This window comes from Nilaparvata lugens, chromosome 5 (assembly GCF_014356525.2).
Source record: "Nilaparvata lugens isolate BPH chromosome 5, ASM1435652v1, whole genome shotgun sequence".
NCBI lineage: Eukaryota > Metazoa > Arthropoda > Insecta > Hemiptera > Delphacidae > Nilaparvata > Nilaparvata lugens.
Genome location: NC_052508.1, coordinates 31,501,126 through 31,514,200, shown reverse-complemented (window position 1 = coordinate 31,514,200; position 13,075 = coordinate 31,501,126). Strand labels below are relative to the sequence as shown.

The 13,075-nt window shown below is 35.7% G+C and overlaps 1 protein-coding gene across 1 annotated transcript in view; it reads right to left on the bottom strand.

Moving 5' to 3' along the window:
- The window catches only part of LOC111050519 (anamorsin homolog), a gene marked incomplete at its 5' end in the record, with an annotated part of 51,835 nt that extends 40,391 nt beyond the window's left edge, over positions 1-11,444 (bottom strand). The window contains 1 exon segment of the mRNA XM_039428172.1: positions 11,340-11,444. Within this exon segment, the coding sequence (XP_039284106.1) occupies positions 11,340-11,444 (105 nt within the window).
- Between the last annotated feature and the right edge of the window lie 1,631 nt (positions 11,445-13,075).

The following is a 13,075-nucleotide window of genomic DNA, read 5'->3' as shown; positions in this document are numbered from 1 at the left end:
ACCTATAAATTCATTGGACTTAATATTAATTGCAAAATCAATAAATTGTAGCCAACACTACCAGTTCATCAGCTACCAAAATCTTCATCCAGCATAAAAAACAATTAATCAACAAATCTAATGAATTCATAGGTTATGTGCTCTAGCCGCGCGTCTTAAATCGTCACTTAAACGTGCAATTTCTTAGAGGCGATGCGTATCGAGCTGCCTACTAACAGCTGCGCGTCTTAAACGGCGTGTGTCGACACGCCTATAATGTATTACACCTTGAAGTACATGATCTTAGCGGAGTTTCGAGACGCACGGCTACAAGCATTCATTAGATTCGATGACTTATTGAATTTCAAGTTGTAAGTACGTTATGGCGACAGATGAATTGAAAGTGTTGGCTACTATTTTGTTTTTACGATTCAATGAATTATCAACGATCTAATGAATTATCGAATCTAAATTATAAGTACCTTTAGAATAGAGAAACATTCAAATGTTATTATACAGTACTGTAATATATTTTTCAATTTCAATTTATTTCCACATGAAATTACAAGTTTGTACAATATGATTCAGTTACAATAAAATAATAAATATGAGATGAATTATATTACTATTTTGTTTTAAAATTGTAACAACATTAAAAAATGGAATCCCCCAAGAAGATTATAGGTCTGTGAATGGGGGAGAGTTCCTAGAAGCAAGCTAATAGCAAAATGAAAGTGAATAAGGAGTGAAATAAAGAGTAGTAAGCAAAAAATATACATACTAAGTTAACACACACACACACACACACACACATATATATATATATATATTATATATATATATATATATTATATATATATATATATATATAGCACATAACAGAAGACACTTTAAAGTTTGTAATATAAATTAAAACAGGAGACACGATACAAATAGATTGAAAACACTTAAAAACTTACATTAGAAATGGGGGAAATTTTCGGAGACTATGTCTCCTTTCTCAACCGAGAAGACTGCAGTTTTGAATCCAACGGTTGTGTGACCACAGAATACGCACGGAGCCTCAATTGTAGCAGCAGAAACTCCCTTGATGTTTTTGTCAAAGAGTGCATAACCAAGATAAAGTACTCAAATGGAACGAAAGATCTTAAAAAGAGCAAGAGGCCGTGACGATGTATTTATTAAATTGTAGAGATTCCAGAACCGCTTCGCCAAGCATAGGAATGGAATAAGCCCTTGGTTTCAGCCCAACCTATGAAAATCAACCATTTCAACAGCTTCCTTTTATATACCACATCGTAAAGGTATGGTATGCGCGTTACGTTGCACCCCTGCAACGGGAACGCGCCAACCAAGCTCCCAGACAGCTAAGCTCCCCGTAAGCTGAGCTCCTTTTAAAACCACTTACGAGGGGATTGGTTGACGGCGTCAACCGAGCTCCTGAGAGAGGAGCTTGGCTGAAGGGGAGCTTGGTTGTCGTGAGAGTGCGAGGAGCTTAGTGTTGTCGTCTACGGTCCCGACAACTAATCCCCTCTGAACCAGTAGGGATGAGCTGTCGGGGAGACTCGTTGACGCCAGCGTGCAAGGAGCTTGGATATCGTCACCGAACCCAACAACCAAGCTACTCGCAAGCTCACGTTTGAGTGCCGAAGTTTTCGCAAGTAGACTGACATATCTTCTATATAATAAGAGAGAGTAGGATCGTGTTTGTTCGCATCAAAACATGTCAATTTGTGGATTGCATACTGGAAAAACGGGAATGATTTAGATCTCCAAATTTTGCACATAGATTCTAAAAATATTAATCTCTTGCACCTCGTAGCCCAAATTTCAATTTTCCTTCTAGATTTTTCATAATTGAAGTTTAAAATTCATTCACGGGACATCAAGTTCATACGGCTTACATTGTTTCATTGTTGTAGAATGTGTTTTTTTATGAGGAGGTTATAAAATTGTTACAAGACTTATTGTTTCAGCGGTGTCGTGGTCTAGCAGTAGAGTACTCGACTTCGGAGCGAAGGTTTCTCGGTTCGAGTCCCCGATTCTTCCCTTTTTTTTGTTCTTGATTTTTTCTCTCGGAACGTATTACTGAATTGAAATTTTTTTTAACGAAATTGTTTTCATTATGATTGAAATTGGATTTCATCAAATAATAATAAAATGTAAAATTTTGCAACCAGTACAAATGAAATGGACATAGGTTTCACGCTGTATCATTGGAATTCATAAGAAAAACATAAACAGATAACAATAAAATTAGTAATAATTTATATTCTTCAGTTATGATGTACCATCAGGCACAAATTCGGAGTGAAACGAATATTCTAGGTATTTTGGGAGGAATTGGGGAAACAAAATTCAAAATTTATAGTTTTAATTTTTATTTTGGACCAAAATTTTATAAAAATTGTACACGTGAAATTCTAACCTTATCTTGGACTTTTTCACCTATAAATTTGGAAGAAAAATAGCACAAGGACTACCTTATTATTTTATCTTTCAATGTTATTACATTAGTGTCATTTGCATTGTAAATAAATAAATAAAATAAAATAAAAGGCTGCTTATTAAAATTGTAGAGGATCTAATCGATACTAAAATTGATGTATTGGAAAAATAAATATGATAGGTACTGTTAGGTTTTCAAGTATTATGTCTTCTTCAGTTATCTATTATAAATGGAAAAATTGGCTATCACATATGGAATGGGAAATACATGACTGACACATCATCACGTCTGAACTACTGGACTGATTAATCTTGAAATTTACATGAAGATTCTTAATTTACCGAGGATGGTTATAAGCCTATTTTAGATTCGTCGAGATTTCAGTAGGTCAAGTTTTCAGTTTTTTCAAGTTTCTAATCAGACCCTTGCGGAGCACGGGTTACCTGCTAGTATTTCATATTTCACAACCCTTTACATTTCATACTAGAAAAAATACCCTATTACAAAATCAAGACTAACTTTGATCAATCATAATTAATCAAAAGAGAATAGTTACAAATTAATGGATAGTTATTTAAAAGAGAACAGTGACAAATCAATGTAGAATTATTCCTACAATTCACATTACATGGAAAAATAAAAATAATATAGAAATCGTCTACAAATTTCTATAGACGATTTTTGCTAGATAGTGAGGAAACCAAAGTTCTATTCCGTGATATAATTGAGGTGTTGAATATCCATGATTATTCCTGTGTTGAGTTTGATAGTTATGTTGAATATTCGTGAGTAGTTCTATCTTGTTTTTCCTGATATATGTGAGAAGAGTTTTAATATACAGTTGTCTTAAATTGAGCACAGGGAAGTCTGAGAACAACAGCGACGTGGGATACCTGGGTTCTTTTTTTTTAATTATAATGGTGCGCTGAGTGACAGCAAGAGGCAGTCAAGCAGATCAAGCAGATGATACCCCTCCCCAGGCAATGATAACATAATTATTGTAACACTGACTGTGCACAAGCATGATACATAAACTCGATCAGTATAAAAGTTTATTGATCTCTGCTAACTGGTCAGGTATTTATAATAATGATGTTATGTTGATGTAGCTGTAAAAGATTTTTTAAATATTCTGTTACTTAATCTTCACATAAGCTGTCCAAAGAAAAAAGTCAGAAGTTGCCCACGAAATAGAAATAAGTCTATAATAGAATGGTTTACGCCGGAACTGGAGGCGATGAAAAATCTGCTTCTTGTGGCTTATACTAGGTGGAAAAATTCAAACAACCCTATAGTTAAGTCTGTGTTTAGAAATATTAAAACAAAATACAAATTTGAGATAAGGACGGCAAAGCTGGAAGCGAAAGTTGGTCTTAATTTGTAGCTAATGCTAAACCTATTTTTGCACTTTGAACTGCACTTGTTGTCCGTGTGAGCAGTGAGCTGACAATATCCACTAACTTTCCATCACTCCATATTATAACACACAAGTATCAAGAATAATACTACTGGACATTAATTATTTATTATGAAAACATTGCAATTACCTTTCATCATTGATCAAAACATTGTGACAGTGTAAAAGGGCTTCATAGTGATTTCTTCTTTTTACAGCTGATCAAAAGAGAGAGGGGAAGGAATTTCTCCGAAATCGAAAAATCCCAACTAGTGGAAATAGTCTTGAAGTATAAAGATGTAATAGAAAACAAGAGGAGCGACAAAATATCTCTTTCCAGAAAATCCGATTATTGGAGTAGAATAACTGCAGAGTTCAATGCCTTGCAATCAACTGGTGTAAGGGAGAGCAAGGCATTGAAGGCCTTATATGAGGCATTGAAAGCCAAAGCAAGAAAAGAGAAAACAAACGAAAGAGTAAGTAACTTAAGTCATTTTAAAATAATTTCAGATAATATTTTTTGTGCAAAGCTATCCAATCAAATGTCTAGCATTTTTCAAATACTTCTATAAACTCATCCAATTCTCTATCCTTTTTCATGATGTCATGTAAAATTTATTGGCATTCCAAGACACATTCATTATTATGACATATTTTCACATATTATAATAATTTATTTTTGAAGCAATGATTGGTACAGTAAAGAAATTTTGAACATTTTTTTTTAATAAATAACGAAATACATTTAAAAAAAACTAGTAGTGAACAGATTACCAAATAAATAACCAGTTTTTCAATGTATTCCGTTATTTATTAGAAAAAAAGGTTTTTAGAAGTTTCTTTACTGTACCAATCATTTCTTTAAAAACTTTCAAGCCACCATTCTGGATACAAGTATCATAGAAAATTGTTATTGATGCCATCCTTCTTGTTTTAAAAATGCCTTCAAAATGATGTTCCACACAATGCGTGTTTACTCTTAAAATGTTTGAGTTACAATCCCTAAGTAACCCCCTTATGAATGGTTGCAATTCTCTTGTACGTCATAAGATAGAGCATTCGACCAGTAACTCATCCTGAAAGTTACAGTATTATATCTACAACAGTTTCGCACTTATTGAAGGGTTCCCATACATCTCATTTTGTATGTTACTTGTTTTTTTTAACCATATACAATTATTTTATTCCAGGTGAAAACAATGGAAACAGGGGGTGGACCATTTCTTGGTGAAATGAGTCAATTATCGGCTCGTATTGTTGGAGAACTTGGAGTTCAGTTCGAGCCATTACTAAACAAGTATGACTCCAGTTATTGCCTTTTGAAGGTTGGTGAAATGTCATACACTATATATTATAATTACAAACACTTCGTGAATGCGCAGCACACCATATTTGTGGTTGTTTGCCAGTCATCTTACTTGCATGGATTGTGTTTTTACATTGTCAAATGTTTTTTTTTTCTAATATTATGATAATAATACTTGGTGCCGGTTGCACAAATCCGGTTCAATTTTAATCGTGATTAATTCCACGAGAACCAATCAGGGAAGCCGTCTTATAAAAAAGGTCTTCTCTGATTGCTTCTCATGAAATTACCCACGGTTAAAATTTAACAGGTTTTTGTGCAATACAGAGCACTTTCACATTCAGATGCAAAATATCAAATGAAATTATCTATTCATTTATTCATCTAATTGTTGATGCAATTGTCTGGCAGTCATAGACTCCAGCAACATGCAACACATCATACATTTTGATAAACAGAAAAGTATAATAAAACTTTAGAGAGTCGAATATAAGCTAAAAAAAATTTAAACTAAAAATTAAGACTAGATTAACAGCAAGTGAGTTTCTGGGAAAGATTATCAACTACGTACAAGGAAGCAGTCCTTCAAATAATTAATAATAGATGAAAGCATGCAAGTTTCAGTGAAGGATCAAGAACTCTATTAGAAGTTAGTAAAGTTTAGTGATAGTTTTGAAATGCTGTCAGTGAGTAGGGGGAGACAGACAGTAAAAGGTCTTTCAGCTTAATTCTAAGATTTCATACATCCCTAAATTCTTATTAATTCAATAGGTGGGCAGTTGAACAATTTAAATAAAATTTTAAAAATTTATTAAATATTGAATGAATTTTTTTTCCATGACTACTTAACAATACATTTTCTGCTTGTGGAAGTATGTTTCATTGTATCATTTACTACAGCTCACAATCATGGATAACTACAACAATACATTTTCAATTAATCTTTCACATGAATTGTAAATAGTCCAATGAGGTTCCCTACATTTATCTAATTTGATAACATACAATTATTAAACAGAAGTTAGAATTTGAAAAAAAAGTTTTACATTTAAATATGATATGATACTCAGCCAATATCTCAAAACTCACACAACTTTATTTCAATTTTCCTTCACATTTCTGTCGCAGGGGAATGCAGTCATCGATATCGTGGATGACACCCTACCAATGGAAGTCGTTCCCCCAGCCGCTGGACAGCCCCAGCCCCAGCAGCAACAGCTGCCGACCCCAGCCGCTGGGTCTCCAATCATTTGTATTATCGAGGAGGAGGAAGAGGAACACCCAGCACCTGCACCTAGACCAGTTTCGGCTGGATCTACTTCGCCAGGACATGCATTTTGCTGCAGCCAGTGACAGCAAAATAAGAAGAATTACCGCTGGTGAATCAACAGTGGTCATGGAGAGTTACTCCAGAGAAAAAATCAATTTTTCCCAAAAAAACTTGATTTTCAGAGAACTGAACATCAAAAAAGAATTGAAATTCTAAACAAAGAGGAGGAAATAGTCAATTTAAAACTAAAAACGAGAAAGGAGGAGGGAGCTGTAGAGAGAAAAATTTCAAATTTGAAAAAGGAAGAGGAGCTAGTAGATAAAAAAATTAGACTCTTGAATGTCCAAGAGGAAACGGCTCGAATAATATTGGAGAAAGAAAAAATTAATTTAGAAATGTTTAAATTGAAAATGGACAGAGATGTTCGAGATGTGTAAATACTGTATTGTAAAATATTTTATGAAACTTGGTTCTAGGTCGTTGTAAATATTGGTTAGGGTATTATAGTGTTAATTTGAATATACTTTTTCATTATAAGTTAGTCTGTTTATTATTACTATTGTGTTTTCCTTATCGGCTTTTGTTATTATGGCTTGTTTGTTCCTTAATTTGCATGATATAGAATTCACTAATTTCATGTCTTCTTTGAATTATTTATAAATATAATAATATATACTGAACTATTAATTTCAAAACTTAAGCTTTGCGCACACCGTAAAGCTGCGTTTATCCGTCCTTATAGAGTCTATTAGATTGAACATGACTTACCATGCACATGATGAACATATGTGTTTGTCAAGTTCCGTTCAATCTAATAGAATCTATAAGGACGAAAAAATAAACATTTTGTCAATAACTTTGGTGTAAACGCAGCTTAACAGTGAGCACACAAAGAATAAATTGAATTTTATTTGTAAAACAACTTGTAATTTGGAAACGTTTAAGTAAAGTCAAAAGCCAGGTTGCAAAAAAGCATGTTAAATTTTAATCATGATTGAAAATGACACAGAAACTAATCAGAGAAGGTTTTTTTTTGAAAAGAAGGCTTCCCTGACTGGTTTTTATGGCATTTAATCACGGTTGGAATTCAACAGGCCTTTGTGCAACTGGGCTCATGTATGTCTTGTGCCGTTCCAAGGTGCATACACATTTGTGCGCCGTGGGTCCTAATTGTTGATCAACAAACCGCCAGTGATTCACATGAAACCTAGAAATTGGGACACGGCGCACAGATGTGTAGTCTATGCACTGTTACATGTTGAGTAGAATACTTCTCGAACAATTTAGTTCAGCTATATGGGCTTCAGTGAGAACAAAATAACGAATTAATAGCAGTAAACTTTATTATTAATTTGAAAATTAACTTTGTACAGAAAAATTATACTGCAGGGTAAGTAAACTGGGGTATCCAGACTACTAGTAGAATGCTGTCTCAATAATATGATTTTGGGCAGCAAATTGATTGTCATCAGCTGCATGGGGTTGCAACAATCCTGCTTCATGCTCTACTGCAATATTATTGACATCAAATCCAAAATAATCATCTTTTTGAATGGCAATATTGTGCAGTACTGCAGTTGCAATTATTACAGCTAATGTCGTTTCAACTCTAGTTCTCAAGCCTAGAGATAGACACGGAAATCTCCTCTTCCATACCCCAAATGTTCATTCAATGCAATTCCTTGTTTTGATTTGCGCTCTATTATAACGACCCTGTGCTGCAGTTTGTGGGTTGAGAACTGGTGTTAACAAATAACTCCGACATGGATAACCAGAATCTCCCAACAAATAGCAATTCTGAAACACGCCCATCTCAAATTTTAATCTGATTGATGAAGAGTTGAAGATTGTACTGTCATGCACTGAACCTCTCCAACGAGCCGTCATCTCCGTGAAGGCCAGTGATGAATTGCAGATCGCAAAACCATGCATTTAGATTTTAACAGCACGACTTCGGACCCATAGTTTAAAAGGATGATTTTAGCTTATGTAGATGCTCATAAATGCTATCAGACGACTGTGCAACGCCTGAGAAAGGATTTAATTGAGCGCTTTTAGTTTACCCCAGCCCACATAGCTGTGTGGCGTCTGTGCAAAGCAAATTGTGTTTATGTGGATGCACATAGGCTAAATACGAGCCAATAAAGTTATGTGACTACTCTGCAACCGGCCATATTTAACAATTACTTTGTTAGTGTGGCAGAAAACATTCTACAGGAGTTGCCTGACTGTGGCTCAAATCCCATCAACAATGTAGGACAGGTGCCACAGCGGATGATGGACTGGAAGCCGGTGAGTGCTGACCTTTGTTCTAAAGGCAACAGCAATAGTTATTTGTGCAACTAGTGCGCAAAGTGACAGTTTGCTGCACCGAAAGAAACGTTTACTTGCGTGGAATGGTTTCTTGAGTGCAGCAGAGGAACTTTGCGCACGTACTTCACATTAAGTTTTTCCTACAGTTACCATTGAATATGAAAAGTGGGTAATTATGGGTAAAATTGCCTGAAATCCATCAAATGTTTTTCTGTGTAATTTTATTATTGATAAAAACCTTAATTTATTGTCAAATTGAATAAAAATGTTGTCCTTGGTTATAATATCTACTTAATAATTTGCGCGTTGTGCTTCGTTGCACCTCTGCTCACTATAGCAGCCACAGCAGTCACTGTTACCAACTTCATTTTGATTTTGCTGCACTGTTGCTCCATATAACCTACTAAGTATTTTGCGTTGCCATGTTGCAAATCTGGAGTGCAGAAAAAATTTTCCCGCACTAGAGCGGAAAAGTGATTCTTTGCGTTCTGTAATCAGTGCAGCAATGGCCACTTTTCAACGTAACTGTAGGAAAAACAAATAGCTGAACCATTGGCTGCAGCCATTAACAGCTGCTTTGTGGCAGGAAGGTTTCCAAAACAAACATCTTGGTTTGCTCATTGAAGAGACAACTAGTTGTATCAGATCCAGTAAAACTGTTAGGATTCTGGTTGGATGAGCGATTGAGCTGGAATCATCATGTGAATCAAGTATGCAGGAAATTGTCCAGGGTGCTATACCTCCTTCGTAAGCTGAGATGTGTGGTGGATCTCAGAGAAGTCTTATCAAGGCCTATCATTCGCTGTTTCACAGCCATATCATCTGTGGATTGCTCCTGTGGGGTCACGACCAGCTGTCCACGATGTGCTGCTACTGCAAAAGAAGGCTCTGAGGATAGTGACATTTTCCAGCTTCAGGGATAAAGTGAGGAATGAGGAGGTACTGCGTAGAGTAGGAGAGGAAAGGAATATTATGGCAGTGATAAGGAGACGAAAGCGGAACTGGCTGGGACACTTGCTGAGGCATGGCGGACTACTTGTGGAGACAATGGAAGGGACTGTGCAAGGAGGGAGGGTGCTGGGACGAAAAAGAGTGAAGTTGGTGGATGATATCAGGGAGGAGGGAAAGTACTCCAAGATGAAGAGAATTGCACAGGACAGAGAGGAATGGAGAAGGAGGAATCATGTTTAGACCTGCCCTGGTGTTTAGAACACCAGTAGTAGTAGTAGGGATCACTGCAGGCCACTATTTAGGGATCTTGGGATACTTACGGTATACAGTCAATATGTGTTGTGCTCGCTGATGTATATCAAGAAGAACCTGGAGCAGTTACAAAAAAGGTGTGATATACACAGCCACAATACACGACATGCAACTAGACTGGAGGTGCACCGGAGCCGACTGGCGGGGACCTACAATAGCTTTCCTTCGCAGGCAATTAGATTTTTTAGCAGCCTTTCTAGACAAATTCAGGAAACACGGGACTCTTGGTTTTATACCACGTTGAAAAATAAACTCCTGGAAAACCCACTCTACTCACTGCAGGATTTTTACAGTGAACCTCTTTTTGGGAGTAAATCTCCTCCACAGCGTGAATGACCATGTTAGGTTATTTTATTGATATTTCCGACACTGCCAATCTGGAAACCCCAGTCATGGCAACGACCTCAAGTATCAAGTAAGTATAAGTATTTTCTGCACTTGCCAGTAACTGTTGCCGAGGCTTAGAGTCATTCATTCAGCTTGATGGCATGTGTGAAAAATGTTCAACGATCTATCATGGCTCAAGATCGCCTTTCAAGCCTAGGGCCAAGGGGTGCTGGCCTTAAAAGGTGAACTAGCGTGAAAGTTGGAATTCAGCAAAGACATTGATAATTTTGCTAGTCGTAAAGCAAGGAAAGTTGATTTGTAATTTTTGGAAATAAGAATAATAAGTAGGTACCGGTACCTAAATAAATAATACGTAATTTAATCATTCACAATTACACTACTTACAGAAAAATACCACAGGTTCACGCCTAAAAGGGTTCTAATTCTAATTTATACAACAGTCTAAATGTATCTGGGTTATGAGTCACTTCAACATTATTCAGTTACACACTCAATAATTGAGTGAATTAATTGAATAACTTAATTGTAAATTATTTTCAATTCAAAACACACAAAAAATATTCACGTTATTTTCACGTTCATGTGTATTGTATATGTTTCAAAGAATCAAATTGGTATTGTGTCTCACTAGTATTTTTCTGTGTTTTTAATCCTTCAACAAAGATTTTTTGTTATATTTTCACTACATGAAACATAAATATGTGTATTATATATACACACATAAACTTACATGAATTATTATAAAATTAATGTTATGCAATTCCATTACGGTATCCTAATGAAAAGAGAGAATATTCGTGTATCATAAGTAAGGTTGAAAAACATTGTGTTCATGTGTAGGCCATTGTGTTCGTTTTAGTGATCAAGTACTGCATCGTGTATAAATATGTAGGGGCCCGTTACGGGTCTAGTCGGGGGGCCCGCCACGGCTCTCTAAGGCCCTGGAGCCACTTTAAACCATGTTTCCTACCTACCTACCAACTAGATTAAGCCATAAAACATCATATTTAGTTACCTGTTATTTTAAGATCTGGTTGCTCCAAAATCACTTCCTTGAACTTGGTTTCTTGCTTTGTATTTGGTTTGAGACCTGAAATCCATTCAACACTTGATGTAAAATCTTCAAACATTTTCTGACATGCAAGATTTCTGTTTCTGCTTTACAATAATCATCAAAACATTTGAATAATACAAGTATTTTGCCATATAAAAGCAAAAACCCCAACTCCTAACCTTCCCTTTACATTCCTTAAGGTTTCTTCATCTTCTAGGTCGTGTTTATATTTTGTAGTTTGGCTATACATCAGCTTGTGAATTTCGGGGATGAGATATTTTGATTCTCGTAGAACATGTGCTCGATGCCAGCATATGTTCAGTGCATTGGGTGCATACCAACTGACCCAATTCCCATTTGACCCAACCTACCACTTGACCCAATTTTTTTAAATCGAGAAAAGCCGCGAAACCACTTGACCCAATAGACATCTGACCCAATATACCATTTGCCCCAATATTATAAACATCACAAAACCATCTGACCCAACCTACCACTAGACCCAACTACTGTGCTGCGCTCTCGTGGCATAGTTTATGGTGTGCAAAACATCAATGCCTTCTTGATGAGTGGTACTCCTTCGACAACTTCAATAAATAACTCAACTGAGAAATGCAGTCTCATAAGTACCGGTAACCGAGAATTGTAGGGTACTATATCATGGAGATTATTTGATTTTTTTACAAATTTCGTTGTGCAAATTGTTTATTTCTCAGTAAATAAATAGTACAACCAGAAACATAGCTTCTGAAATATTCATAAAACTATGTAGGTAGGCTACTCTAAATCGATGTATTCTAGAAACACTTATCCTCATTTACTGAGGGAAGAAACTTGTGAGGAAATTTTTTAAGGCAGATTCCATCAAAGTCATTCTCTACAATTATTTATGTTGTAGGTTTTAACCTAGGTTATAAGGAACGTCCATAAATATTCATTTCCAATTTCTATTTCTAATACAGTAACTCAATTCCATTGTCTTACAGAACTTATATCGTAGGCTGTAGGATACCTGTCAACAGCTTTTTTCTGACTTAATAAAAACTATGATAGCAACAATAGACTACAATACTTGGAGTAAGGTAAAATCTAGTTGTGAAAAGTTACCTATATCAAATTGAATAATCATCAATCATTTACTGATTGATAAGATGCTTTTATGGTGGTTTTACCAAATCTAATAACCTCATCCAAATTTAATAATACAGATCTAACCTCAAATCACAAAATAACACAAATCTAACCTCAAAGATAGCAAGAACTGTCAAAACAGTTGTGCTTGGTTTCAAGGCCTTCTAGACTTTTACCTGAAGAGTAGACCGTAGGTAGAGAGTAACCAAGCCTGGAACATTGCAGACGTTTTGCCAGAGTGCAGCACAGTAGTTGGGTCAAGTGGTAGGTTGGGTCAGATGTCAATTGGGTCAGTTGGTTTTTTGATATTCATAGAGTTGGGACAAATGGTATATTGGGTCAGATGTCTATTGGGTCAAATGGTTTCGCGGTTTCTCTCTATTTTAAAAAATTGGGTCTAGTGGTAGGTTGGGTCAAATGGGAGTTGGGTCAGTTGGTTGAGCCCCCAGTGCATTTATATGAATGAAATTCTTCGGATTTATTAGGATCGGTTTATCGGATCATTGCAATGCATTGGTTTATCAAGATTTTTTATGGGTTAATCTGAAATTATAATAGTATAACGT